Source organism: Jaculus jaculus, chromosome 14 (assembly GCF_020740685.1).
Source record: "Jaculus jaculus isolate mJacJac1 chromosome 14, mJacJac1.mat.Y.cur, whole genome shotgun sequence".
In the NCBI taxonomy this organism is placed as follows: Eukaryota; Metazoa; Chordata; class Mammalia; order Rodentia; family Dipodidae; genus Jaculus; species Jaculus jaculus.
The window spans coordinates 4,418,584-4,446,468 of NC_059115.1; the positions used below are offsets into that span (position 1 = coordinate 4,418,584).

General features: G+C 50.1%; 1 protein-coding gene across 1 annotated transcript; it reads left to right on the top strand.

Moving 5' to 3' along the window:
• Positions 1-13,423: 13,423 nt before the first annotated feature.
• Positions 13,424-27,843, top strand: Ckm (creatine kinase, M-type). The gene is made up of 8 exons (XM_004670353.2): positions 13,424-13,449; positions 17,863-18,074; positions 21,767-21,921; positions 22,782-22,914; positions 24,453-24,624; positions 25,068-25,191; positions 25,501-25,690; positions 27,593-27,843. Exons 2-8 carry the CDS (start codon positions 17,882-17,884, stop codon positions 27,769-27,771), a joined length of 1,146 nt encoding a protein of 381 aa, XP_004670410.1. The 5' UTR covers positions 13,424-13,449; positions 17,863-17,881; the 3' UTR covers positions 27,772-27,843.
• The last annotated feature ends 42 nt before the right edge of the window (positions 27,844-27,885 follow it).

Here is a 27,885-nt window from a genome sequence, read left to right on the forward strand (position 1 = left end):
GCCCCGGCTGCTCCCCGCCGAGCTGCGCCGCGTCCGAGGGGCGGGGCCTCCGCGGACACGCCCCCTCCGCAGGTGCGCGGGCCACGCCCCCAGGAGGGGCGCTCCGGGCGGGGGGGACGCTGGAGCGCACCCCGAAGCGAAGAACCTCGATCCCCCTTCCCCAAGCCGACTCGTGGGAACTTGGAATCCTTGGAACTTTGTTTCCTGATTTTTTTCAAAAAAAATTTTTTTTTATTTGCAAATAAATAAATTAAATAAATTTCAGAGCCGGGCGTGGTGGCGCACGCCTTTAATCCCAGCACTCAGGAGGCAGAGGTAGGAGCAGCATCGCCGTGAGTTCGAGGTCACCCTGAGACTCCATAGTGAAGTCCAGGTCAACTTGGGCTAGAACGAGACCTTATCACAAAAAAGAAAAAGAAGGGAAGGGAAGGAAAAGAAAAAATAAAATTTTTTTTTCAAAAACATTTTTTAAAGTATTTTTAAAAAATATTTATTTATGCCGGGCGTGGTGGCACACGCCTTTAATCCCAGCACTCGGGAGGCAAAGGTAGGAGGATCACCGTGAGTTCGAGGCCGCCCTGAGACTACGCAGTGATTCCAGGTCAGCCTGGGCCAGAGCGAGACCCTACCTTGAACCCCACCCCACCCCCATGAATGAATGACCGAAGGAATCAAGTCCTGGAGTCGTCCAAAGCCAAATCTGGGTCGGCGTCGCAGACACCGTGGTCAGTTTTGACTCTGCAATTTGCTATTCTGGCAGCAGAGGGCGCTGCGGGCACGTGGACCAGCAGTCAAACCGGCCTGGCTGGATTCCCCTGTTGGCGGGAGCTGGGCGCAGATTCTTGGGCCCCCACACCCTTGGGTTCCTGTATCCATCTTGTCAGTCACCATGTCACCCAGCCCAGGGGCAAACACAGAGGAGGCACAGTGAAGCTACGATGAAGACTGAGGTGAGGCAATAAACTCCAATTCGCAATTTAACCCTTGGTCTGGGATCCCAGCACTTGGGAGGCAGAGGTAGGAGGATCACTGTGAGTTCGAGGCCACCCTGAGACAACATGGTATTTCTTCACTCTCTCTTCTTCCTCTTCCTCTTCCTCCTCCTCCTCTTCTTCTTTTTTGGTTTTTCAAGGTAGAGTCTCACTCTAGCCCAGGCTGACCTGGAATTCACTATGTAGTCCCAGGGTGGCCTCGAACTCATGGCTATCCTCCTACCTCTACCTCTCAAGCGCTGGGATTAAAGGAGTGCACCACCATGCCTGAAGCCATTATTATTTTACATGTCTATTTAACATCCATATACATATAAGTAGATACAGATTACTTTTTTGTAAATATTACATTAAAAATATTTACTTATAAGTATTTGTAAATAAATTTATATGTATGTATTTGTGTGTGAGAAAGCATGGGTGCACCAGGACGTCTTGCCACTGCAAATCAACTCCAGATGCATGCACCACTTTATGCATATGCTTTACGTGAGTACTGAGGAATTGAACCCAGGCTCTAAGGCATTGCAAGCAAGCCCTTGAACCACTGAGCCATCTCTCCAGCCCCAACATTGACTCTGTGTTTGCCACATACTCTGCATAATGTAGTACGGCACTGGAGCCTAGTGGCCTGGTGCAAATCAAATCCCAGCTGGGTCGTTTGCTGGCTGTGTAACCTGCTCCCCCTACCTAGGATACCTAGGATCTGGGCCTCAGATAAGAATCTGTGAGACCAGACGCCTTCAAAGTAGGGGAGGACCTATTTTGTGGGGCTGTTGTGAGAATTAATGAACAGACTCTTCAAAGGTTGTAGGATAAGGAGCAGCACACGGTTAACACTATGTGGAGAGAGGTGAGGGCTGGGTGGATCTGGGTTCAAATCCTAGTCTGGAGCTGGAGGGATGGTTTAGCAGTTAAAGCACTTGCCTGCAAAGCCAAAGAACCCAGGTTCGATTACCCAGGACTCACGTAAGCCAGATACTCAAGGTGGCGCATGTATCTGGAGTTTGTTTGCAGAGTCTGGAGACCCTGGCGCGCCCATTCTCTCTCTCACACACACACACACACACTCACTTGGAAGGCAGAAGTAGAAGGATTGCCAAGAGTTCAAGGCCACTCTGAGATTACATAGTGAATTCCAGGTCAGTTTAGGGCTGGAGCAATACCCTACCTCAAAAAATAAATAAAATAAAATATTTGAAAAACAAGCAGGGCATGGTGGCATACGTCTTTAATTCCAGCACTTGGGAGCCAGAGGTAGGAGGATCGCTGTGAATTCGAGGCCAAACTGAGACTACGCAGTTAAATACAGGTCAGCCTGAGACAGAGTGAGACCCTACTTCAAAAAAGAAGAAGAAGGAGAAGGAGAAGAAGAAGAAGGAAGAGGAGGAGGAAGAAGAAGAAGAGAAAGAATTAAAAACAGATCTTAGTCTAGCCATCTTTTTCCATGTGTCCTCAGGGCACAATGACCTCTTATTGCTACCTTTTCCTTATCTGCAAAATACAACAGAGCAGGATTACACAAGATAAAGATTAAAAGACGTGAGAGATAACTCAGGGAACATTACTTTCTGCAAACACTTCAAACAGCCCAAGCAGAGCTGACATAGTTCTGAGTGCCTACCTGTCCCAAACCCTGCACCCAAACCACTTCCATTAACGCTCACATCCCTCATTACACGGGTGAAGAGGCACAGAGACAGTGAGTTTACTTGTCCAAGGCACACAACCAAGGAGTCAAAGAATCTTTAATCCACACAGACGCACCGCCAGCCCATCTAAGGAGGAGGAAACAGGTGGGGAGATGGTTCCATGGTTAAAGGTGTATGTTTGCAAATCCTGGAGGCCTGGGTTCAATTCCCCAGTATCCATGTTAAGACAGATGCACAGTGGTGCATGCCTCTGGAGTTCATTTGCAGCAACATGAAGCCCTGGTACATCCATTCTCTCTCTCTCTCTGTCCCCAAATTATACATATATATATACATATATATACATATATATGTATACACACACACACACATACACACACACACACACACACACACACACACACACATATATATATTTGATTTTTGTTTTTTGTTTTTTTGTTTTGTTTTTTTGAGGTAGGGTCTCAGTCTGGCTCAGGCTGATCTTGAATTCACTATGTAGTCTCAGGGTAGCCTCAAACTCTCGGCGATCTTTCTACCTCTGCCTCCCAAGAGCTGGGATTAAAGGCATGTGCCACCATGCCCAGCTCCAAATAAATATTTTAAATTTTATTTTAGAGAGAGAGAGAGAATGTGCCAGGGCCTCAGCCACTGCAATCAAACTCCAGACACTTGCGCCACCTAACAGGTATGTGCAGCCTTGCACTTGCCTCACCTTTGTGTGTCTGGCTTATGTGGGATCTGGAGAGTCAAACATGGGTTCTTAGGCTTCATAGGCAAGTGCCTTAACTGCTAAGCCATCTCTTCAGACCAACAAATAAATATTTATAAAGCAAATGAAATGGAGGAAACAGGCTCAACAAGGAGAAATTGTTTGCCAGAGATCACAGATAAGAAGACACTTATCCAGTGGTCTCTCACACCTACAATCCCAGCACTCAGGAGGCTGAGACAGAGGAATTGCCCATAAATTTCAAGCCAGCCTGGGCTAAACTGTAAGAGGCTGTCTAAACAACAAGGACAGGAGCAATAACAATGACAAAGAAAAAAAAAAAAAAAACAGGCTGGAAAGATGGCTTAGCTGTTAAGGCGTTTGCCTGTGAAACCTAAGGACCCAGATTTGATTCCGCAGAACCCATGTAAGCCAGATACACATGGTGGCACATGCATCTGGAATTTGTTTGCAGTGGCTAGAGGCCCTAATGTGCCCCTTCTCTCCTTCTCTCTCTCTCTCTCTCTCTCTCTCATAAATAGATAGATAAATAATTTTTTTAAATATTGTAAAAAGGAAAAAACAAAACAGGGCTGGAGGAATGGCTTAGTAGTTAAGGTGCTTGCCGGCAAAGCTAAAGGACCTAGGTTCGATTCCCCTGTACCCACAAAATCCAGATGCACAAGGAGGCACATGTATCTGGAGTTTGTTTGCAGAGGCTGGAAGCCCCTGGAGCACCCATTCTCTCCCTCTCTCTCTCTGCCTCTTTCCCTCTCTCAAATAGATAAATAAAAATAAAATAATTTTAAAAAGGAAACAAAACAAAACAAAACAAAGAAACAAACAAAAAACCCATCTAGGTCTGGGGAGATGGCTCAGTGGTTAAAGGCACTTGTTTGCAAAGCCTTCTAGCCCAGGCTCTGGTCCCAAACCATCCATGTCAGCTGGACAATATAGCAAGTGGTACAAGTGTTTAGCCTTGGTTTGCAGAGATCCTGATGCCACCCATACACATGAAAATAATTTTGTTGTTATTGTTTTCAAAGCAGGGTCTCACTCTAGCCCAGGCTGACCTGAACTCACTCTGTAGTCCCAGGCTGGCCTCAAACTCATGGTGATCCTCCTGCTTCTGCCTCCCAAGTACTGGGATTGAAGGTGTGTGCCACCACACCCGGCCACGAAAAGTTTTTAACAGCCCATTGTGTTCCCTTGATAACAAGACTAGGGCAGGAAGATGGCTCAGTGCATATAGAGCTTCCTGAACACAAGTCTGAGATCGTGAGTTCAGATCGCCCAGGCCCATGTGAAGCAGGACTCCTACAACGAGAAGACGGGCAGGAAGAGGAGATTCTCATGGAAGCTTGAAGGCCGGGTACCCAGGGGAGTGCGGACGTGAATGAGACCCTGCCTCGCACAAGCCGTCCTCTGACCTTCACACTCATGCCTGCACTTGCACATGTGAACACGCACGCACGCACACACACACACTGCTAGGTGATCTCAGTGGGACAGGAGAAAGGAGTACAAATTACTAGGATCCAGCCAGGCATGTTGGTGCACACACCTTTAATCCCAGCACTCGGGAAGCAGAGGTAGGAGGATCGCTGTAAGTTTGAGGCCACCCCTGAGACTACAGAGGGAACTCCAGGTCAGCCTGGGCTACAGTGAGACTCTACCTCGGAAATAAACAAATAAATGAAAGAAAAATAAAACCCACCAATTACTAGGAACTGAAGATTTGGAAGGCTACGGACTAACAAAGGTGACATTGCTGAAAGACCGAGAAGTGATTTTCACGAAATCTTGATACCTTCTCAGCTGCCCTGTGCCCTTTTCTTGGCTGTTCTGTAGCAGTTAACATTTTCGAAGTGCTGGTTCATCGTCGTCTGGGTGGGAACTGTGGAGCCACCTTGTGAACACACACACACACACACACACACACACACACCCCTAGGAGATCTCAGTGGGACTGGAGAAAGGAGTACAAATTACTAAAATCCACCCAGGCATGGTGGCGCACGCCTTTAATCCCAGCACTCAGGAGGCAGAGGTAGGAGGATCACCTTGAGTTCGAGGCCAGCCTGAGACTATATAGTGAATTCCAGGTCAGCCTGAGCTAAAGTAAGACCCTACCTCAAAAAAACCGAAAGAAAAAAATTTATTTATTCATTTATTTATTTATTTGGAAGAGAGAAAAGAGAATGGACATGTCAGGGCCTCTAGCCACTGCAAACAAACTTCAAACACATGCACAGCCATGTGTATCAATCATCTGGTTTACGTGGGTCCTGGGGAATGGAACCTGGGTCCTTTGGCTTTGCAGGCAAGCACCTTAACCGCTAAGTCATATCTCCAGCCTTTTTTTTTTTTTTTTTTTTTTGAGGTAGGTTCTCACTCTAGCCCAGGCTGACCTGGAATTCACAATTTAGTCGCAGGGTGGCCTTGAACTCATGGCAATCCTCCTACCTCTGCTGCCTTCCGAGTGTTAGGATGAAAGATGGGTACCACCATGCCCTGCTTCGGCTACTATTTTTTTTTAATTAAAAAAAAATATTTTATTTAGGGGCTTGAGGGATGGCTTAGTGGTTAAGGTGCTTGATTGCAAAGCCAAAGGACCCAGGTTCGATTCCCTAGGACCCATGTAAGCCAGATGCACAAGGTGGCGCATATGTCTGGAGTTCATTTGCAGTGGCTGGAGGCCCTGGCGCACCCATTCTCTCTCTCTCTCTCCTTGCCTATTCCTTTCTCTCTCTCAACTAAACAAATAAAAATAAAATATTAAAGCTATGTTTTATTTATTTATTTGACAGAGAGAAAGAGGGAGAGAGAGAGGGAGAACGGATGCATCAGGGCCTCCAGCCACTACAAATGAACTCCAGACACATGCACCACTTTGTGCATCTGGCTTACATGGGTCCTGGGGAATCGAACCTGGGTCCTTTGGCTTTGCAGGCAAGCCTTAACCGCCAAGCCGTCCCTCCAGCCCCCAAAAGATATTTTTATTGATTTATTTTGCAAAGAGAGAGAAAGAATAGGAGTCCCAGGGCCTCTTGCCACTGCAAACTCCAGACATGTGCTACTTTGTGCATCTGGCTTTACATAAGTACCTTATTTATTTTTTTTCCAAATATTTATTAACAACTTCCATGATTATAAAAAATATCCCATGGTCATACCCTCCCTCCCCCGACTTTCCCCATTGAAACTCCATTATCCATCATATTCCCTCCCCTTCTCAATGAGTCTCTCTTTTACTTTTTTATTTTTATTTTATTTTTTCTCAATTTTTATTAACATTTTCCATGATTATAAAAAACGTCCTATAGCAATACTCTCCCCACCACACACTTTCCCCTTTGAAATTCCATTCTCCATCATCCTCCCCATCTCAATCAGTCTCTCTTTTATTTTGATGTCATGATCTTTTCCTCCTATTACCATGATCTTGTGTAGGTAGTGTCAGGCACTGTGAGGTCATGGATATCCAGGCCATTTTGTATCTGAAGGACACAAAACACAAGGAGTCCTGTCCTTCCTTTGGCTCTTACATTCTTTCTGCCACCTCTTCCGCATTAGACCCTGAGCCTTGGAAGGTGTGACAGAGATATTGCAGTACTGAGCACTCCGGTCACTTCTTTCCAGCACACATAGGTACTTTAAATCAAACCCACTCCTTCAATCTTTGAAGCTGAGAAGATATCTCTTCAGCCCCAGAAACAATATTTTGTTTTGCTTTTCATGGTAGAGACTCACTGTAGCCCTGACTGACCTGGAACTCACTATGTAGTCCCAGGCTGGCCTCAAACTCATGGTGATCTTCCTATCTCTGCCTCCTGAGTGGGATTAAAGGTGTGCGCCACCACACCTGGCTTACATTTGTCTTTTGTTCGTTTGTTTTTTGAGGTAGGGTCTCACTTTAGCTCAGGCTGACCTGGGTGGCCTTGAACTCAGGGCGATCCTCCTACCTCTGCCTCCCAAGTGCTGGGATTAAAGCTGTGCGCCACCATGCACGCCTTCTTCTTCTTTTTAAATTATTTATTTATTTAGAGAATGGGCATGCCAGGGCCTCCAACCACAGCAAACGAACTTCAGAAGCATGTGCCACTATTGTGCATATGGCTTATGTGGATCCTAACCTGGGTCCTTTAGCTTCACAGGCAAGCGTTTAACCGCTAAGCCATCTCTCCAGAGAAAAGGGGGAGGGTGGGAGAGAATGGGCGTGCCAGCCACTGCAAACTAACTCCAGATGCATCAGCCACCTTGTACAGCTGGCTTACGTGGGACCTGGAGAATCGAACCTGGGTCCTTAGGCTTCGCAGGCAAGTGCCTTCCGAACCACAGTAACTTTTAAGCAGAGGAGCTCATTAGGTCAATAGTAGCTGGACAGGAATCCAGAGCAGAAGGGGCCCAGAGGGAGACTAAGGTGGTGGGGAAGAAAGAGGGGCACTGGGGGTCGACGTGAAGCTATGTGGCACAGACCAGGCGTTCCCGGTGCAGCTCCTCCTATGAGACTGAAGACAAGATACGTAGTGCGAAGGGAGCAAGGTTCTGCGTTCTGATTGGCCTGTTCGTTGTCACATGATAGGGTTGCGTGGCCATAAGGCATTCTGGGAAACTGAGTTCTTGGTATTTTTGGCCTGTTTAAAGTAAGTGGCTGAGGATCGGGGCATAGAAAGGGCTGCCAAAGGCTGAAGAGATGGCTTAGTGGTTAAGGCATTTGCCTGCAAAGCTAAAGGACCGAGACTCAACTCCCCAGGACCCATGTAGGCCAGATGCACAAGGGGGCGCATGCGGCTGGAGTTCATTTGCAGTGACTGGAGGCCCTGATATGCCCATTCTTTGTCTCTTAGATGGCTCCGCAGTCAAAGGTGCTTGCAAAACCAAAGGATTACCCAGGACGGACAAAAACCAGAGGCACAAGATGGTTCCCACGTCTGGAGTTCGAGTTCGTTTGCAGCGGCCAAAGGCCCTGGCCCAACACCGCCCCAACACACACACACAAATAAATAATATAAATAAATAACACCAGCTCTCCGGAAGCAGTTCAAGGCCAGCCTGAGACTACATAGTGAATTCCTGGGCTAGAGTGAGACCCAACCACAGAAAACAAACAAACAAACAAACAAACAAACAAACAAACAAAAAAGGGGCTGGAGAGATGGCTTAGCGGTTAAGCGCTTGCCTGTGAAGCCTAAGGACCCCGGTTCGAGGCTCGGTTCCCCAGGTCCCACGTTAGCCAGATGCACAAGGGGGCGCACGCGTCTGGAGTTCGTTTGCAGAGGCTGGAAGCCCTGGCGCGCCCATTCTCTCTCTCTCCCTCTATCTGTCTTTCTCTCTGTGTCTGTTGCTCTCAAATAAATAAAAAATGAACAAAAATTTAAAAAAAAAAAGGCACTTAATTTGCAAAGCCTGATTCCACCTTATGCAGCTGGCTTACGTGGGTCTTAAGGGAACTGAGCCTGGGTCCTTTGGCTTTGCAGGCAAGTGCCTTAACCACTAGGCCATCTCTCTAGCTCCCCATCTTTTCTTTTCTTTTCTTTTCTTTTCTTTTCTTTTCTTTTCTTTTCTTTTCTTTTCTTTTCTTTTCTTTTCTTTTCTTTTCTTTCTTTTCTTCTAGCCCAGGCTAACCTGGAATTCACTATGTAGTCCCAGGTGGCCTCGAACTGCCTCCCAAGTGCTGGCTTTATTTATTTGTTTATTTATTTTTGAGAGAAAGAGATTAAAGGCATGTGCCACCATGCCCGGCCCATCTGTTAGCTTCTTTCTTTCTTTCTTTTTTCTTTCTTTTAAGATTTTTTTTTTTTTTAATTCATTTGAGACAGAAAGGAGAGACAGAGTGAGTGAGTGAGAATGGGCGCGCCAGGGCCTCCAGCCACTGCAAAGGAACTCCAGACGCCTGCGTCCCCTTGTGCATCTGGCTAACGTGGGACCTGGAGAATCAAACTTGAGTACTTTGGCTGAGCAGACATGCACCTTAAATGCTAAGCCATCTTTCCAGCCTTCTTTCTTTCTTTTAAAATATGTTATTTGAGAGAGAAGGAAAGAGACAAAGAGGTATAGATAGAGAGAAAGAGAATGGGCGCTCCAGGGCCTTCACCCACTGCAAACGAACTCCAGACGCATGGGGGTCCTTAGGTTTCTCAGGCAAACGCCTTAACCGCTAAGCCATCTCCCCGACCCCCAGCTGTTAAGTTCTGTCATTTTCCTTGGAAGTCCTATGGAACTGGAAGTCCTCCTGGAGAGGGAAGGGGTGTGTCCGCTGTTTCCCCAGGAAGTACTCTATAAATAAACATTCCGGTTGGTTCCCTGGCATCTCCTTGAATCCGGAAGGAGGCCTTGGCTAGTCTAACCTTGTGAGACAGGGCCACACGGGTACAAGGACCTTTTTTATTTGCAAGGAGCGAGAGGAGAGAGACAGACAGACAGAATGGGTGCACCAGGGCCTCCAACCACTGCAAATGCAGTCCAGACGCACGTGCCACCTTGTGCATCTGGCTTTACCTGGGACTGGGGAATTGAACCTGGCTCCTTTGGCTTTGCAGGAAAGAGCTTTAACAGCTGAGCCATCTCTCCAGTCCCACACATGACTTTTTTTTTGGTTTTCTGAGGTAGGGTCTCACACTAGCTCAGGCTGACCTGGAATTCACTTTGTAGTCTCAGGGCGGCCTTGAACTCACAGAGATCCTCTTACCTCTGCCTCCCGAGTGCTGGGATTAAAGGTGTGCGACACCAACCATAGCTCATGTGACATTTTTAATTGCTTCTTCCCTTCCCTGCCTCCCCCCAGAGAAGGATCCCCTCTCCCCTTAAGCTAGACCTCACCTGCCTATGGAGAAATGGATGGAGGAGGTCCAATGGGATGTAGCTTAGCTGTTAAGGCTCTTGTCTGCAAAGCTTAACGACCCGGTTCAGTTCCCCCGTTCCCATGTAAAGTCAGATGCACAAAGTGGTGCATGCATCTGAAGTTCATTTGCAGAGGGTAAAGCCCTGGCACATCCATTTTCTCTCTCTCTGACTCTCTCTCTGCTTAAAAATAAATACTAAATAAACAAAATTGGGGTGATACCAGAAAATGTAGCTGCCCCAGGAGGAAAGAAGGGAAGGAACAGTCGGCCATCTTGGAGGAGGAATTCCAGCCACCTGCAATCCTGACACCTCCCAGATGGAGGAAGTGGCTTCCTCAAAGGTGGCCCCACTTCTGAGGAGTCCTCTTCTCAGACATTGAGGCCCTTGGCCACATTTAGGGAGCCACTACTGCTCCTTGTGATCTGACTCCCCAGAGCCTGTACTGTGTGGTACCAGGGGCTGCCCAGCCCACCTTGTCCTGAGGGAGGGTGTGTGTGTGTGTGTGTGTGTGTGTGTGTGTGTGCGTGTGTGGGTGTGTATAGGGGAACGGCCACTCGAGGCCCAAGGCTGCCCTTGTAAGGAATCAAAGCCTTGGGACACTCGACACGCCTGGTTATAATTAACTCAGACACGTGGAGACCCCCCCCAACACCTGCTGCCTGTGGCCCCCCTCCCCCATCCCAGTGCCTGGGTCTCTCTGCAGAGCAGGCAGTAAAACAAAATGTGTGCTAAAAATAGCCCTTGTCCCCTCCCCGGCCCCTGCACAGCTGAAAGCTCTGCATGGCAAGAGGCTGAGGGTGACCACTGCCTCCAGTTCCAACCGTCAGTTGAGCCCAGACTCAGTCTCCCCGCCACACCACCGTCAGTTCTATGGGGCAAGAAGCTGCCCAGAACTAGGGCTTCTGGGGTGAAGTTGGGCTCTAACTTTGGCCCTGGTCCCCGCTGTCTGTGTAGCCGAGTGACAGCCTGCTTGCAACTTCCACCTCTCTTGGGGTTTCTGTGTGCTCCGCCCCCTCCCCCCCTTCAGCCTACTGAAGGAGCTTCTGGCTGTCACCAGAAAGTTCCCCGAGGTGGCTCAATGTTGGAGTGCTTACTTGGCATGCACGAGGAGGGCCTGAGTTCCAATTCCAACTCCAGAACCATGCAAATAAATAAATAAAATAGCAGGCATCAAAGGCAGGCAAGGTGGCTCACACTTATAATCCCAGTATATTGGAGGAGGGCCTGAGCCAGGAGGACTTCAAGTTCCATGTCATCCTGGGCTCCATGTGCTGCGGAGTGAGATTCTGTCTTCAATCAAACAATAAATAATGCTGGGAGGGGTGAGGTGGCGCATGCCTTTAATCCCAGCACTTGGGAGGCAGAGGTAGGAGAATTGCCATGAGTTCAAGGCTACCTTGAGAATACAGAGTGAATTCCAAGTCAGCCTGAGCTAGAGTGAGACCCTACCTCGAAAAAAGAAAAACAAAACAAAACAAAATAATAATAATACTGCTGGGCGGGTGGTGCACGCCTTCCGTCCCAGCACTCGGGGAGGCAAAGGCAGGAGGATTGCCGTGAGTTTGAGGCCAGCCTGAGACTTCATAGTGACTTGCAGGTCAGCCTGGGCCAAAGTGAAACCCTACCTCAAAAAACAAACCAACCAACCAAATAAATAAATAAAATAAAATGGGCTCAAGAGATAGTTCAACGGTTAAAGGCTCTTGCTTGCAAAGCCTAACGGCCTGGGTTTGATTCCCCAGTACCCACATAAAGCCTGATGCACAAACTGGCACATGTGTCTGGAGTTTCTTTGCAGTGGCAAGAGATCCTGTTGCACCCATACCATACTCTCTCTGCCTACCTCTCTTTTTCACTCTCTAATGAATAAATAACATATTAAAAATAAACTAAAATGGGGCTGGAGAGATGACTTAGCGGTTAAGGCTCTTGCTTGTGAAGATTAAAGACCCAGGTTCAATTCCCCAGAACCCACATAAGTCAGATGCACAAGAGGATACATAAATTTGGAGTTTGTTCACAGTGGTCAGAGGCCGTGGTGTGTCCATTCTCTCTCTCTCTTTCTCTCTCAAATAAATAAATAAAATATTTAAAAAAATAAAGCCGGTATAGTGGCCCACATCTGTAATTCTACCACACCTTAATGCCTCAGTCTGGAGGATCATAAATTGTAAGTTAACCTAGTCTACAGAGTGAGTTCCAAGTTAGCCTGGGCTACATGAGAACCTATCACAAAAAAGAAAGAAGCTGGATAAAAATGTTGATAAAAAAAGAAAAAAAGAAAGAGGGTGTGGTAATGCACACTTTTAATCCCAGCACTAGGGAGGCAGAGGTAGGAGGATCGCTGTGAGTTTGAGGCCACCCTGAGACTATATAGTGAATTCCAGGTCAGCCTGGGCTAGACTAAGACCCTACCTCAAAAAAAAGAAAAGAAAAGAAAAAAATAAGAAGAAAGAGAGAGAAAGAAAGAAAGAAAGAGAGAGAGAGAGAAAGAAAGAAAGAAAGATAGAGGATAGGTAGGTAGATAGATAGATAGATAGATAGATAGATAGATAGATAGATAGACAGACAGACAGACAGACAGAGAGATGGGGCTGGAGAGATGGCTTTAGCAGTTAAGGCACTGGCCAGAGAAACCGAAGGACCCAGGCTCCATTTCCCAGGACCCATGTTAGCCAGATGCACAAGGTGGTGCAAGCATCTGGAGTTCTTTGGCAGTGGCTGGAGGCCCTGGCACTCCCATTCTCTCTCTCTCTCATAAATAGAAAAAAAAAAAAAATTAAAAGAAAGGAAGAGGGAAAGGTGCAGTGTAAGATGGAAACAAAATCTCAGCCAGCAGTAAGACGCAAGGAGGGGTGCTGGTACCGGCTGGCCTCCGGGCTGTGATGGCTACAGCAGGCCCAGCGGCCAGGGTTTCTACGTGCCTGGACCATCCCAAGTCCCTGTCCCGTGTTCCCGGCGGGGGGCCAGCTGTCATCTCCTGCCAGCTAGACTCAGCACTTGGTATGGGAATCAGCTTGGAGAGCCTGGGAAGGCGGGCTCCAGCCCCTGAGGCTGCCCATACAAGGCCATGGGGCTGGGCACGGGGGGCACGCCTCGATCCAGGGTGGGCACTGTGCCTGGGCAATGAAGTGAGAGCTGAGCTGTCCGCTGGGGACAGCCCCTCCCAGTCAATAGCAAAGCCCTGGGTCCCCTCTATATAACCGGGAGGCTGCAAACTGTCCCCCTGGGTCAGCGTCACCTCCAGGTTAGAGACAGTCACTCACAAGCCCAACCAGGTACAGCACTGGGGTGGGGGAAGGGTGTGACAGCAGGCGACAGCCCCCCCCCCCAGCCCCCTTGCCTGTGGGAGCGCCTGATCCCTCTGCGACTTGTGGCTTTTGCAGCGCAGGCCATGGGACAAAATCCCTGGAGACGACAGGGGGCTTTGACAGCTGTCACCTGTCCTCCCCCCTTGCAAGGGGCGGGTGGGCTAGAGCTGTGTGCCTCGCGGGTGGTCACCGTGGAGGCAGGTTTCTGCATGTCACCTGTCGGTGGTGAGGGGGGGCTGGGAAAGCAGGAGCTGGGGGCTCTCTGCGTGGATGGTGGCGTGCCTCTGTACTGTGTCGCTGTGACCTTCTGAGTCCCCAGTATTTGGGGCGTCTCCCTGATCGTGCAGGTGGACATCAGTGGCGTCTTGGGAGAGTCCATGACTATGGTTTGTGTGTGTGTGTGTGTGTGGCTGTAAGGCTGTCCCTGCTTGGGTATCTTACTTCAGTGTCGTCTCTCCTGGGGTGTTTCTGGCAGAGTTTGGGGTGGGGACACCCCCCTGCAGGGAGGGGTCTGGGCTGGAAGCCCAGGATGTCCTTGAGCCCCAGGGTCTGGCTGCATGTCCTTACCTGCCACCCTGGCCACTCGTCCCGATGCTGACTAGGTGCAAACTGACCAGCCAGGCGGGGTGGGGCGGGTGGGGGTGGCCAGGGAGGCACCTGGCTAAAAATAGGTCCTAGGACAGCTTCAAAGGCTTGGGGGTGGGGGGAGGTGGTGAGGTCCCTGTCCTCCTGCCCCACCTCTCTGCTCAAGTTGGTGTCTGTTTCCTTCCCACAATCCCGCCTGCCTCTCATCAGTGAGCCTGGGATGGATGCCCTTTGTCATCTCTGCTGAATCTCTCCCTCTCTCTTTCTCTCTCTCTCTCTTGACACAGTGGAATAAAGTAATAATATAAGAGGCTGAAGAGATGGCTCAGTCTGTAAGATGCTTGTCTTGAAGTGTAAGGGCCTGAGCTGGACTCTTAGAACTCACGTTAAGAAAATAATAAAACAGGGCTGGAGAGATGGCTTAGCGGTTAAGCACTTGCCTGTGAAGCCTAAGGACCCAGGTTTGAGGCTCAATTCCCCAGGACCCACGTTAGCCAGATGCACAAGGGGGTGCATGTGTCTGGAGTTCATTTGCAGTGGCTGGAGGCCCTGATGTGCCCATTCTCTCTCTCTCTCTCTTTCTCTGCCTCTTTCTCTCTATGTCTGTTGCTCTCAAATAAATAAATAAACAAACAAAAATTAAAAAAATAAAAGATTGCCAGGCATGGTGGTGCATGCCTTTAGAAAAATAAATAAATAGAATAAAACAGGTATGGTGGTGTCTGCCTTTAATCCCGGCACTCCGCAGGCAGAGGTAGGAGGATTCACTGTGAATTCAAGGCCACCCTGAGACTACACAGTGAATTCCAGGTCAGCCTGAGCTAAATAGATTAATTAATTAATTAATTAAAATTTAAAAGGCTAGCAACCATGGATGGTGGTACATGCCTTTAAACCCAGTCAGAGGGGGGAGGGTCACTGTGAGTTTAAGGCAAGCCTGGGACTATAGAGTATGTTCCAGGTCGGCCTGGGCTAGAATAAGACCCTACCTTGAAAAAAATCCAAAAATAAAAAGTTAAGGGAAAAAAAAAAAGGTTAGGGGAATGACTCAGTGGTTAAGGCTGCTTGCCTGCAAAGCCTTTTGACCAGGTTCATTTCCCTAGCTACCTAGGTAAAGCCAGATGAGCACTCATTCGCAGCAGCAAGAGAGCCTGGCGTGCCCATACACATAGACAAATAATAAATAAATACATACTTAAAAAAAATAAAATAACTGGAAATGTTGGAGCCCTCTTGTCATCTCAGAACTGACAGAGATAGAAGGATCGAGCGAGGCCTTCGAGAGCAGGGTGGGTAGAGCGGAGGACTGTAGCAGACAGACAGACCCCCGAGGCTCAGAGGCCAGCCAGTCTAGCTTACTTGGTGAGCTCCAGGCCAGTGAGAAATCCGTGTTTAAAAAAAAAAAAGTGAGCCGGGCGTGGCGGCACATGCCCTTAATCCCAGCACTAGGGAGGCAGAGGTGGGAGGATTGTGAGTTCAAGGCCACCCTGAATTCCAGGTCAGTGAGACCCTACCTTGAAAAACCAAAAAAAAAAGTGGATGGCATTCTTCTAACTAATTTAATTTGCAAGCAGAAAAGGAGAGAGATGGGGGGGGGAGAGAGAAAAGAGGATGGGCACACCAGGACCTCTTGTCATTGGAAATGAATGCCAGATGCATGTACCACCTTGAATGTACATGGGTACTGGGGATTCGAACTCCCCCCAGGCTTTGCAAGCAAGTGTCTTTAACCACTGAGCTTTCTCGTGTCTCTAGCCGACCTGGTATTCCCTCTCTCTCTCTCTCTCTCTTTGTCTTTTCAAGGTAGGGTATTGTTGTAGCCTAGGCTGACCTGGAATTCACTGTCGTCTCAGGGTGGCCTCGAACTCAAGGTCAACCCCTTACCTTTGCCTCCCAAGTGCTGGGATCAAAGGTATATGCCACCGTGCCCCACTCCAGATGGAATTCTTTATTTAAATTATTTTTAGTTAAATTTATTTATTTACTTATTTGAGAGACAGAAAGAATGCATCATTTGTGCATCTGGCTTATGTGGGTCCTGGGGAATTGAACCTGGGTCCTCTGGTTTTGCAGGCAAGTGCCTTAACCGCTAAGCCATCTCTCCAGCCCTTTTTCAATATTTTTATTTATTTATTTGCAAGCAGAGAAAGATAGGAGAGGGAGAGAGAGAGAAAATAAGTGCATGATGGTTTCCAGCCGTGTCAAAGGAACCTCCAGATGCATGCGACACTGTGCATCTGGCTTTATGTGGCTACAGAGGCATTGAACTTGGGAAATTAGACTTTGTACCTAAGTGCCTTAACTGCTGATACATCTCTCCAATCCTTTTTATTTTTTATTTTTTTGTGAAATGGTTTCACTCTAGCTCAGGCTGACCTGCAACTCACTCTGTAGTCCTGCTCCTGAACTCACACTAACCCTCTGACTTCTGCCTCCTGCGTGTGGCAATAAAAAGTGTGTGCAACCATACCCAGCTCAATATTTCTTTTTTATTGTCTTTTGTTAAATTTTAATTTTTATTTATTTTATTTTATTTTTTATTTTTATTTATTTATTTATATTTTTTTGAGGTAGGGTTGCACTCTAGCCCAGGCTGACATGGAATTCACTATGTAGTCTCAGGGTGGCTTTGAACTCACGGTGACCCTCCTACTTCTGCCTGCCAAGTGCTGGGATTAAAGGTGTGTGTCACCACCCCCAGCATCTTTTCTTTTAATGTATTTTTTAAAAATATTTATTTATGTGCAAGGAGAGAGAGAGCATGAATGGGCACACCGGGGCTTCTAGCCACTGCAAACAAGCTCCAGATGCCTGCGTCTTCTTTTGTGCATCTGGCTTTATGTGGGTACTGGGGAATCGAACTCAAGTCTTTTTTTTTTAATTATTTTAATTTTTTTTACTTTTCAAGGTAGAGTCTCACTCTAGCCCAGGCTGACCTGGAATTCACTATGGAGTCTCAGGGTGGCCTCGAACTCACGGGGATCCTCCTACCTCTGCCTCCCGAGTGCTGGGATTAAAGGCGTGAGCCACCACGCCCGGCCGAACTCAAGTCTTTAGGTTTTGCAGGCAAACACCTTAATCACGGAACTCTCTCTCCAGCCCCTTTTATTATCTTTCTGTGCAGCCCACGTGGTGTGGTGTGATGTGAATGGTGATGCACATGTGTGGTCAGTGGCACGTGTCCTCCATCACTCTTCCCCTTTTTTTTGTTCATTTTTTAATTTATTTAGTTGAGAGCGACAGACACAGAGAGAAAGACAGATAGAGGGAGAGAGAGAGAATGGGCGCGCCAGGGCTTCCAGCCTCTGCAAACGAACTCCAGACGCGTGCGCCCCCTTGTGCATCTGGCTAACGTGGGACCTGGGGAACCGAGCCTCGAACCGGGGTTCTTAGGCTTCAGAGGCAAGTGCTTAACCGCTAAGCCATCTCTCCAGCCCACTCTTCCCCTTTTTCCTTGGTCTCTCACTGAACCTGGAACTGCTGTTTTCAGTTACTCTGGCCGACCAGCAAACCCCAAGAATTCTCTCTCATCTCTGCTCCCCAAAGGACAGGATTTACTGAGCTGGCATTCATACAGTGGACCCTTCATGGAGGTCCGCCTACTTTAGTCTCCCAGGTGCTGGGCTTAAAGGTGTGTGGCACCATGCCAGGCCCTAAGGGACCCTTCTTGTTTCAAGTCCACGGCCTGCCTGACCCTGACCTCACTCCCTCCTCTTGCCGTTCTTTCTGGACACCAAGCTCACCATCCCCTCCTCTGCACCCAGCCCCCGCCAGGCCGCCACCATGCCGTTCGGCAACACGCACAACAAGTTCAAGCTCAACTACAAGCCTGAGGAGGAATACCCGGACCTCAGCAAGCACAACAACCACATGGCCAAGGTGCTGACCCCTGACCTCTACAAGAAGCTGAGAGACAAGGAGACACCCTCCGGCTTCACCCTCGATGATGTCATCCAGACAGGGGTGGACAACCCAGGTGAGCCTTCACGGGGCAGCAAGGAGCGATTTCCTTTCCATGCCCGTGTGTGTGTGTGTGTGTGTGTGTGTGTGTGTGTGTCTGTGAGGTGGGGCCTGAAACCCAGGGCATGTCAACACCAGACCCACACTGTGGATTCTAGACAAGTGCTCTACCTCTGAGCCACGCCCCCAGCCCCTCACTGTGGGTCCTAGACAAGTGCTCTACCTCTGAGCCACGTCCCCAGCCCCTCACTGTGGATCTAGACAAGTGCTCTACCTCTGAGCCACGCCCCCAGCCCCTCACTGTGGATCTAGACAAGTGCTCTACCTCTGAGCCACGCCCCCAGCCCCTCACTGTGGATCTAGACAAGTGCTCTACCTCTGAGCCACGCCCCCAGCCCCTCACTGTGGATTCTAGACAAGTGCTCTACCTCTGAGCCACGCCCCCAGCCCCTCACTGTGGATTCTAGACAAGTGCTCTACCTCTGAGCCACGCCCCCAGCCCCTCACTGTGGATCTAGACAAGTGCTCTACCTCTGAGCCACGTCCCCAGCCCCTCACTGTGGATCTAGACAAGTGCTCTACCTCTGAGCCACGCCCGCAGCCCCTCACTGTGGATCTAGACAAGTGCTGTACCTCTGAGCCACGCCCCCAGCCCCTCACTGTGGATCTAGACAAGTGCTCTACCTCTGAGCCACGCCCCCAGCCCCTCACTGTGGATCTAGACAAGTGCTCTACCTCTGAGCCACGCCCCCAGCCCCTCACTGTGGATCTAGACAAGTGCTCTACCTCTGAGCCACGCCCCCAGCCCCTCACTGTGGATCTAGACAAGTGCTCTACCTCTGAGCCACGCCCCCAGCCCCTCACTGTGGATCTAGACAAGTGCTCTACCTCTGAGCCACGCCCCCAGCCCCTCACTGTGGATTCTAGACAAGTGCTCTACCTCTGAGCCACGCCCCCAGCCCCTCACTGTGGATTCTAGACAAGTGCTCTACCTCTGAGCCACGCCCCCAGCCCCTCACTGTGGATCTAGACAAGTGCTCTACCTCTGAGCCACGTCCCCAGCCCCTCACTGTGGATCTAGACAAGTGCTCTACCTCTGAGCCACGCCCGCAGCCCCTCACTGTGGATCTAGACAAGTGCTGTACCTCTGAGCCACGCCCCCAGCCCCTCACTGTGGATTCTAGACAAGTGCTCTACCTCTGAGCCACGCCCCAGCCCCTCACTGTGGATCCTAGACAAGTGCTCTACCTCTGAGCCACGCCCCCAGCCCCTCACTGTGGACTCTAGACAAGTGCTCTACCTCTGAGCCACGCCCCCAGCCCCTCACTGTGGGTTCTAGACAAGTGCTCTACCTCTGAGCCACGCCCCCAGCCCCTCACTGGCTGATGGATTGGACTGAAGTGTTCTATCACTAAACTACACTCTTACCCCTTTTATCTTTTTATTGTTGTTTGTTTTTCAAGGTAGTGTTTCACTCTAGCCCAGGCTGACCTGGAATTCACTGTGCAGTCTCATGGTGGCCTTGAACTCATGGCAATCCTCCTACCTCTGCCTCCTCAGTGCTGGGATTAAATGCATGCCCCACCATGCCCCGTTCTCTTTTACTTTTTCATTTTGATATAGGGCCTCACTAAAGTGCCAAGGCTAGGCTTGAGCTTGTTGTTCTCCTGCCTTAGCACCCCAAATATCTGGGCCTGGGCTGGAGGCACGGCTAAGTGTGGTAGAGCACATGCACAGAACGTTCAATGTCCTCCTGGGTTCAGTTCCCCAAAGGATGGGAAAACAACTCCAACTGCAAACTGAAAAGTCCCAATCACTGGAATTAGAGACCTGGGCCACCCCTGGATTCAGTCTGCTTGTTTTTTATTTTATTTTATTTTTTATATATTTTATATTTTATTTATTTATTTGTTTGACAGAGAGAAAGAGAAGAGGGGAGAGAGAGAGAGAGGGAGAGAGGGAGGGAAAGAATGGGTGTGCCAGGTTTCCAGCCACTGCAAACGAACTCCAGACGCGTGTGCCCCCTTATGCATCTGGCTAAAGTGGGTCCTGGGGAATCAAACCTGAGTCCATTGGCTTTGCAGACAAACACCTTAACCGCTAAGCCATTCCACCAGCCTTTATAAAACTTTTACTTATTTATTGGAGACAAGGGAGAGAGAGAGAGAGGGAGAGAATGGGTGCTCCAGGGCCTCCAGCCACTGCAAACGAACTCCAGATGCATGGGCCACCTTATGTATCTGGCTTAAGTGGGGCCTGGAGAATCGAACCTGGGTCCTTAGGCTTTGCAGGCAAGTGCCTTAACCTCTGAGCCATCTATCTCTCCAGCCCTCTGCTTGTTTTCTTACAGTGAGGACCACAGTCTGGGAGCAGTTGTAAGACCCAAGTGAGTGAATACAGAAAGGATGGGAGAGGTTGGGAACGTGGGGTACCAAGTCAGGGACACGCAGCGTTCCTACGTGAGGTCATCTGAGGATGTCAGTGACTCTCTGAGCCTCAGTTTCCTCCTCTGTAGACAGGGTTTGCAGTAGGACCTGGCACAGTGTGGGCATACCCAAGATGCTAGGGATGCTGTTAGCATCGAGGTTGGGACAACTCCTGTGAGAGGAGGAGGTGGGCCAGGCCTGTGCTTCCCCAGCTGGGAAAATAAACTAGGGCAGTTTTGCGTGTCTGGCTCCTCCTCAGTGCTGGGATCGCAGACATGCACCCCACACCTGGGGTGCACACCTACCCAGGCAAATGGTATACTGCTGGACCACACGTCCATCTTTCAGCATTGATCATCTCTGGAAGCCCATCCTTGCCTGATCTTCTTTATTATTATTATTTTATTATTCACGTTTTCGAGGTTGGGTCTCACTCTAGGCCAGGCTGACTTGGAATTCACTATGTACTTACTCTCAGGCTGGCCTCGAACTCATGACGATCTACCTACATCTACCTAATCCCAAGTGCTGGGATTAAAGGCACCACCATGCCTGGCTCCTTGCCTGATTTTCTAAACATTTTGGGCTGAGATGCCATGATTTGGAGACTCCAAGGCATTAACTTTTTCTTTTTTTTCCCTCTCCTTGGTCCATCCCCTTTCTCCTTGACCTCCCCCGCCTCCAGCCTCACTGCTACAAACCATGACTTCTGGCTCTGACCTTGAAGTCTTGAATAAAACCCCACTGGCTTAGTGGTTAAGGTGATTGCTTGTGAAGCCTAAAAGATCCAGGTTCGATTCCCGAGTACCCACAGAAGCTAGATGCAAAAGGTGCGTCTGGAATTTGGTTGCAGTGGCTGGAGGCCCTGGCACACCCATTCTTTCTCTCTCTCTCTCTCTGCCTGCTTCTCTCTCAAATAAATAAATAAATCATATAAACATTTTTTTTGGGGGGGGGTAGTGTCTCGCTCTAGCCTAGGCTGATCTGGAATTCACTCTGCAGTCTCAGGGTGACATCGAACTCACGGTGATCCTCCTACCTCTGTCTCCCTAGTGCTGGAATTAAAGGCCTGCACCACCACACCCTGCTTAAACATTTTTTTAAAACCCAATGATGCCTGTTCCACATATAGACCCAGCCACCACACACGCGCACCACACATGAACACATGCAAACACACACAGCGTCACACACACCACTCCATGCAACACACGCCTAGTCCTGCCTTGCCAGGGAAGCAGCTCTTCAGATCTCAGCCTGACACCCCTCCCCGCCCCCCCAGGTCACCCCTTCATCATGACTGTGGGCTGCGTGGCAGGGGACGAGGAGTCCTACGATGTCTTCAAGGAGCTCTTCGACCCCATCATCCAGGACCGCCATGGGGGTTACAAACCCACCGACAAGCACAAGACAGACCTCAACCACGAGAACCTCAAGGTCAGTGGCCCCCTGCCCAGCTTGGTGGCGAGGAAAGGTGGGCATGGGTGTCACCGAGGGCAGGGCACAGCGGAGAGCAGAGAGCCATTGAGGAAAAACTCAGAAAGGGCCAGGTGTGGTGGCAGCGCACGCCTTTAATCACAGGACTTGGGAGGAGGATCCACAGTGAGTTCGAGGCCACCCTGAGACTACATAGTGAATTCCAGGTCAGCCTGTGCTACAGGGAGACCCTACCTGAAAAAAAAAAAAAATTAAAAAGAAAGAGAGAAGAAAGAAAAAGAAGGGCTGGAGGGATGGCTTAGCAGGTAAGGCGTTTGCCTGCAAAGCCAAAGGACCCAGGTTCGATTCCCCAGGACCCACGTTAGCCAGATGCACAAGGGGGCGCATGCGTCTGGAGTTCGTTTGCAGTGGCTGGAGGCCCTGATGCTCGCTCACTCTCTCTCTGTGTTTCTCTGGAAAATAACAAAAGAACTCAGGGAGGGCTGGAGAGATGGCTTAGCGGTTAAGCGCTTGCCTGTGAAGCCTAAGGACCCCGGTTCGAGGCTCGGTTCCCCAGGTCCCACGTTAGCCAGATGCACAAGGGGGCGCACGCGTCTGGAGTTCGTTTGCAGAGGCTGGAAGCCCTGGAGGGCCCATTCCCTCTCTCTCTCCCTCTATCTGTCTTTCTCTGTGTGTCTGTCGCTCTCAAATAAATAAATAAATAAATAAATAAATAAATAAAAAGAACTCAGGGAGAACTCTGGGAGGAGGCAGCGGTGGGAGCGGGAGAATCTAGGGGGGAGACTGGGTGCGCTCTGCAGGGGGCCTTGGGCTTGCCGGGTGGGCTCCAGGAGCTGTTTGCTGATCCTTGCGCTCCCCAGGGTGGAGACGACCTGGACCCTAACTACGTGCTGAGCAGCCGCGTGCGCACTGGCCGCAGCATCAAGGGCTACACGCTGCCCCCGCACTGCTCCCGCGGGGAGCGCCGCGCCGTGGAGAAGCTGTCCGTGGAAGGTGAGCTTCTCTGGGCAGGTCCTCAACCTCCTGACCCCCTGCTTCAAACGCCCAGCCCTGTGCAGCCCAAGAGCCAGTACCTAATGTTGGAGGGCCTGGGGTGGCATACTCTGACCACACTCTGGGAAGTTTCACAGCCACCTGCCAGAGGGCCTCTATGTCTAGCTATCTATTACCTATCATTCTTTTATCATCATCATTACTATTATTATTTTGGTATTTCAAGGTAGGGACTCACTCTAGCCCAGACTAACGTGGAATTCATTATGTAGCCTCAAGCTGGCCTTGAACTGACGGAGGATCCTCCTACCTCTGCCTCCCTGGTGCTGGGGTTAAATGTGTGGGCCACCATGCTAGGCTTTCAGCAGACATTTCTAGGTGCTCTGGCCATGGGGATACCTCTGGTACCCCAGTGGGGGCGGTAGGGGTGAGGGAAACGGAAGCCAACAGATGAGCAAACAGTTCCAAAATTCCAGGCAGCTGAGTCAGATCAAGATCTCTGTGTGGTGGAGCTCATCTGTGATCCCAGCACTAGGTTTGAGGCAGGAGGATTGTTGTGAGTTAACAAACAATACATGGTAATGACCACAAATGTCTTTTTTTTTTTTTTTTTTGCTGTTGTTGTTTTTGTTTTTCTTTACTTGTTTTTGTTTTTTTGAGGTAAGAGTTTCACTGTACCCCAGGCTGACCTAGAATAAACTATATAGTCTCAGGGTGACCTCGAACTCAAGGTGATCGTCCTACCTCTGCCTCCTGAGTGCTGGGATGAAAGGCATGCGCCACCACGCCCTGCTTAAACATTTTTTAAAACCCAATGATGCCTGTTCCACATATAAACCCAGCCACCACACACGCACACCACACATGAACACATGCAAACACACACAGCTCACGCACCACACCACCCCATGCCACACGCCTAGTCCTGCCTTGCCAGGGAAGCAGCTCATCAGACCTTTCTCTCTCTTTCTTTGTTCATTTTGAGCCGGGCGTGGTGGCTCACGCCTTTCATCCCAGCACTCAGGTGGCAGAGGCAGGAGGATCGCCATGAGTTTGAAGCCACCCTGAAACTACATAGTGAATTCCACGTCAAAAAACAAACAAACAGGGCTGGAGAAATGGCTTACTGGTTAAGTGCTTGCCTGCGAAGCCTAAAGACCCCGCTTCGAGGCTCGGTTCCCCAGGACCCACGTTAGCCAGATGCACAAGGGGGCGCACGCGTCTGGAGTTCGTTTGCAGTGGCTGGAGACCCTGGTGCACCCATTCTCTCTCCCTCTCCCTATCTGCCTCTTTCTGTCCCTCTCTGTCTCTCTCAAATAAATAAACAAAAATAACAAACAAACAAAAATAATAAATAAAGACAGGTGTGGGTCCCACACACTGTCCTTTTCTAGTGAATCAGATGGGAAGGCGGGCAGCCAGGGCTGGGGTTTGGGGACAGGTCATGCATTTGGACTTAGGCGAGGCGTTTAGGGGGCTCTGGCCTTGGAGATGGAGAGAGGCAGGCTGCTGACTGTGCCACCCTGTGTGCCCCGCAGCCCTCAACAGCCTGACGGGAGAGTTCAAGGGCAAGTACTACCCTCTGAAGAGCATGACGGAGCAGGAGCAGCAGCAGCTCATCGACGACCACTTCCTGTTCGACAAGCCCGTGTCCCCGCTGCTGCTGGCCTCGGGCATGGCTCGCGACTGGCCCGACGCCCGTGGGATCTGGTGAGCCCCTCTTTGAACTTTATTTTTATTTATTTATTTGAAAGAGAGAGAGAACAGGCGCGCCAGGGCCTCCAGCCACTGCAAACGAACTCCAGACGCCTGCGCCCCCTTGTGTGCACCTGGCGAACGTGGTTCCTGGGGAATCGAACCTGGGTCCTTTGGCTTTGCAAGCAAACACCTTAACTACTAAGCCATATCTTCAGCCCTGATTTTTTTTTTTCCCCTGAGGTAGAGTCTCGCTCTAGCTCAGGCTGACCTGGAATTCACTATGTAATCTCAGGGTGGCCTTGAACTCAGTGATCTTCCTACCTCTGCCTTGAGCAAGCTGGTGTCACTGACTTTAACCCCTTCAGCACCCCCACTTCTCATCTAGGTGGAATGGGATTTCTGGGGGACCGGGCTTCTGCAGGACGACTCCTTGACCTCCTGTTGTCCCGCCCTAGGCACAATGACAACAAAAGCTTCCTGGTGTGGGTGAACGAGGAGGACCACCTCCGCGTCATCTCCATGGAGAAGGGGGGCAACATGAAGGAGGTTTTCCGCCGCTTCTGCGTGGGACTGCAGAAGGTGGGCGCCTGCCTGCCCACCCAGAACGCCACACCCACTTCAGCAAGCCACGCCCCTTCCCCACACCGAGCCCCCCATCTCTACTTTCCAGCCACCCCCCACTCCTCCCAAACACCGCCGCCTAACCCGTGTCCTCCAGCGCCACCTCGATCATTGCCGCGGCTGGTTGTCACATCACCTCCTCCCCCCCTGTCCTCCAGACCCGTCACCCAACCCCCTGGGCCCCCCACCTGTCCCCCACACCCCGGTCCCTGTGGAGGGCAGGCGTGTGGCTGAAACTGACCCCTGGTGTTCTCAACCCCGCCTCAGATCGAGGAGATCTTTAAGAAAGCTGGGCACCCCTTCATGTGGAACGAGCACCTGGGCTATGTGCTCACCTGCCCCTCCAACCTGGGCACCGGGCTGCGCGGAGGCGTGCACGTCAAGCTGGCCCACCTGAGCAAGCACGCCAAATTCGAGGAGATCCTCACCCGCCTGCGTCTGCAGAAGCGCGGCACAGGTGGGCCTTCACGCCCTCTGCGCCCCGAGCCAGTGCTGGGCTCCAGGCTATGTGAAGTGTGTGTGTGCGCCCCTGTGTGTGCACGCATGTGTACACGTATGTGTGTGTGTGTGCATTTATTTCTTTTTGTTTTTCTTTTTTTTTTTTGTTGTTGTTGTTCAAGGTAGGGTCTCACTCTGCTCCAGGCTGACCTGGAATTTACCCAGTAGTTGTCTCAGGGTGGCCTCAAACTCACAGCGACCCTCCTACCTCTGCTTCCTGGGTGCTGGGGTTAAAGGCGTGCGCCACGACGCCTGGCTTACATTTATTTATTTATTTTTATTTTAATTAGTTAATTTATTGTGTGCAAGGAGAGAGAGCGAGAGAGAAGAGAGACACACACAGAGAGAATGGGCGCACCAGGGCCTGTAACCACTGCAAACGAACTCCAGATGCATGCGCCACTTTGTGTATCTGGTTTACGTGTGTCCTGGCGAATCGAACCTGGGTTGTTTGGCTTCACAGGCAAATGCCTTAACCGCTAAGCCATCTCTCCAGCCCCTAAAAATATTTTTATTTATTTATTTAAGAGCTAGAAAAAGAGAGAGAGAGAGAGAGAGACAAAGGGAGAGAATGGGCGCGCTAGGGACACCAACTACTGCAAACGAACTCCATACACATGCGCCTCCGTGTGCATCTGGCTAACGTGGGTCCTGAGGAATTGAATCGGAGTCCTTTGGCTTTGCAGGCAAACGCCTTAACCTCTAAGCCTCTAAGTTGTTGTTTCGAGGTAGGGTCTTGCTCTAGCCCAAGTTTACCTAGAATTCACTATGTAATCTCAGGGTGGCTTCGAACTCACGGTGATCCTACCTCTGCCTTCTGAGTGCTGGAACTAAAGGCCTGCGCCACCACACCCAGCTACATTTTTTTTTTTTTTTTTTTTTTGAGCCAGGGTCTCACTCTAGGCCAGGTTGACATTGAATTCACTCTGTAGTCCCAGGCTGGTCTCGAACTCGTGTGATCCACCTATCTCCACCTCCCGAGTGCTAGGACGATCCGGGTGAGCCACCGTGCCTGGCTTCTGCTATGCATTTTGCGTGCCCATCGGTGCCCTTGCAAGAGGTGGGAGGGCGCGGCTCAGTATTAAGTCATCTGTCAGTGAGGTGTGGCCAGGATTGGACAACTCCCCCCCACTCCCCGCGACAAAAGCATTGTGCTGTACAGTTCCATGCGGGTGTCTAAAGCCAGGCACATGGCTCTCAAGCACGTTAATAACACCCGCGGGCCGGAGAGATGGCTCAGCGGTTAAGGCGCTTGCCTGCAAGGCCAAAGGACCTAGGTTTGATTCCCCAGGACCCGCGTTAGCCAGATGCCCAAGGTGGCACATGCATCTGGAGTTCGTTTGCTCTGGCTGGAGGCCCTGGCGCGCCCATTCTTTCTCTGTTTCTCTCTCTTTCTCTGCCTCTCTCTCACACACAAATAAATAAATAAATTAGCCGGGCGTGGTGGCCGCACGCCTTTAATCCCAGCTCTCGGGAGGCAGAGGTAGGAAGATCGTCATGAATTCGAGATAATCCAGTGAATTCCAGGGCAGCCTGGAGCAGAGTGAGACCCTATCTCAAAAAATCCCCCAAACTAATATATATATATATATATATATACACACATATATATATATATCCCCAAACTAATATAATATATAATATAAATAAATATAAATATAAATAAATATATATATATATATATATATATTAGTTTGGGGATATATATATATTAGTTTGGGGATTTTTTAAATATAAAAATTTTTAAATATAAAATAAATTATACACACGCACAACCCAGTGCATGCGGGTGTGGCAGCGGGAGACACAGCATCCCTCCCCGCGTGTCTCGCTCACGGCCCTGGCCTCTGCTCCCTCTCAGGTGGCGTGGACACCGCCGCGGTGGGCTCGGTATTTGACATCTCCAACGCCGATCGGCTGGGCTCGTCCGAGGTGGAGCAGGTGCAGCTGGTGGTGGATGGGGTGAAACTCATGGTGGAGATGGAGAAGAAACTGGAAAAGGGCCAGTCCATCGACGACATGATCCCTGCCCAGAAGTAGACGTCCCGGAGGCCCCTGTTTCAGGGCCCCCGGAACCCCCGGCCGCTGGGAGGGTCCTGGCCCTACCGGAGCCCCGCCCCCTACCCGCGCCCGCCCCGCCCCCTTCGCCCTGGG

What these genes read in the sequence shown, in the direction of transcription:
- Ckm (XM_004670353.2), top strand. Translation starts at nt 17,882, where the DNA reads ATGCCGTTCGGCAACACGCACAACAAGTTCAAGCTCAACTACAAGCCT. An exon ending in TCTGCGTGGGACTGCAGAAG is followed by an intron (nt 25,192 to 25,500) that starts GTGGGCGCCTGC and finishes ACCCCGCCTCAG; the next exon opens with ATCGAGGAGATCTTTAAGAA. An exon ending in TCTGCAGAAGCGCGGCACAG is followed by an intron (nt 25,691 to 27,592) that starts GTGGGCCTTCAC and finishes GCTCCCTCTCAG; the next exon opens with GTGGCGTGGACACCGCCGCG.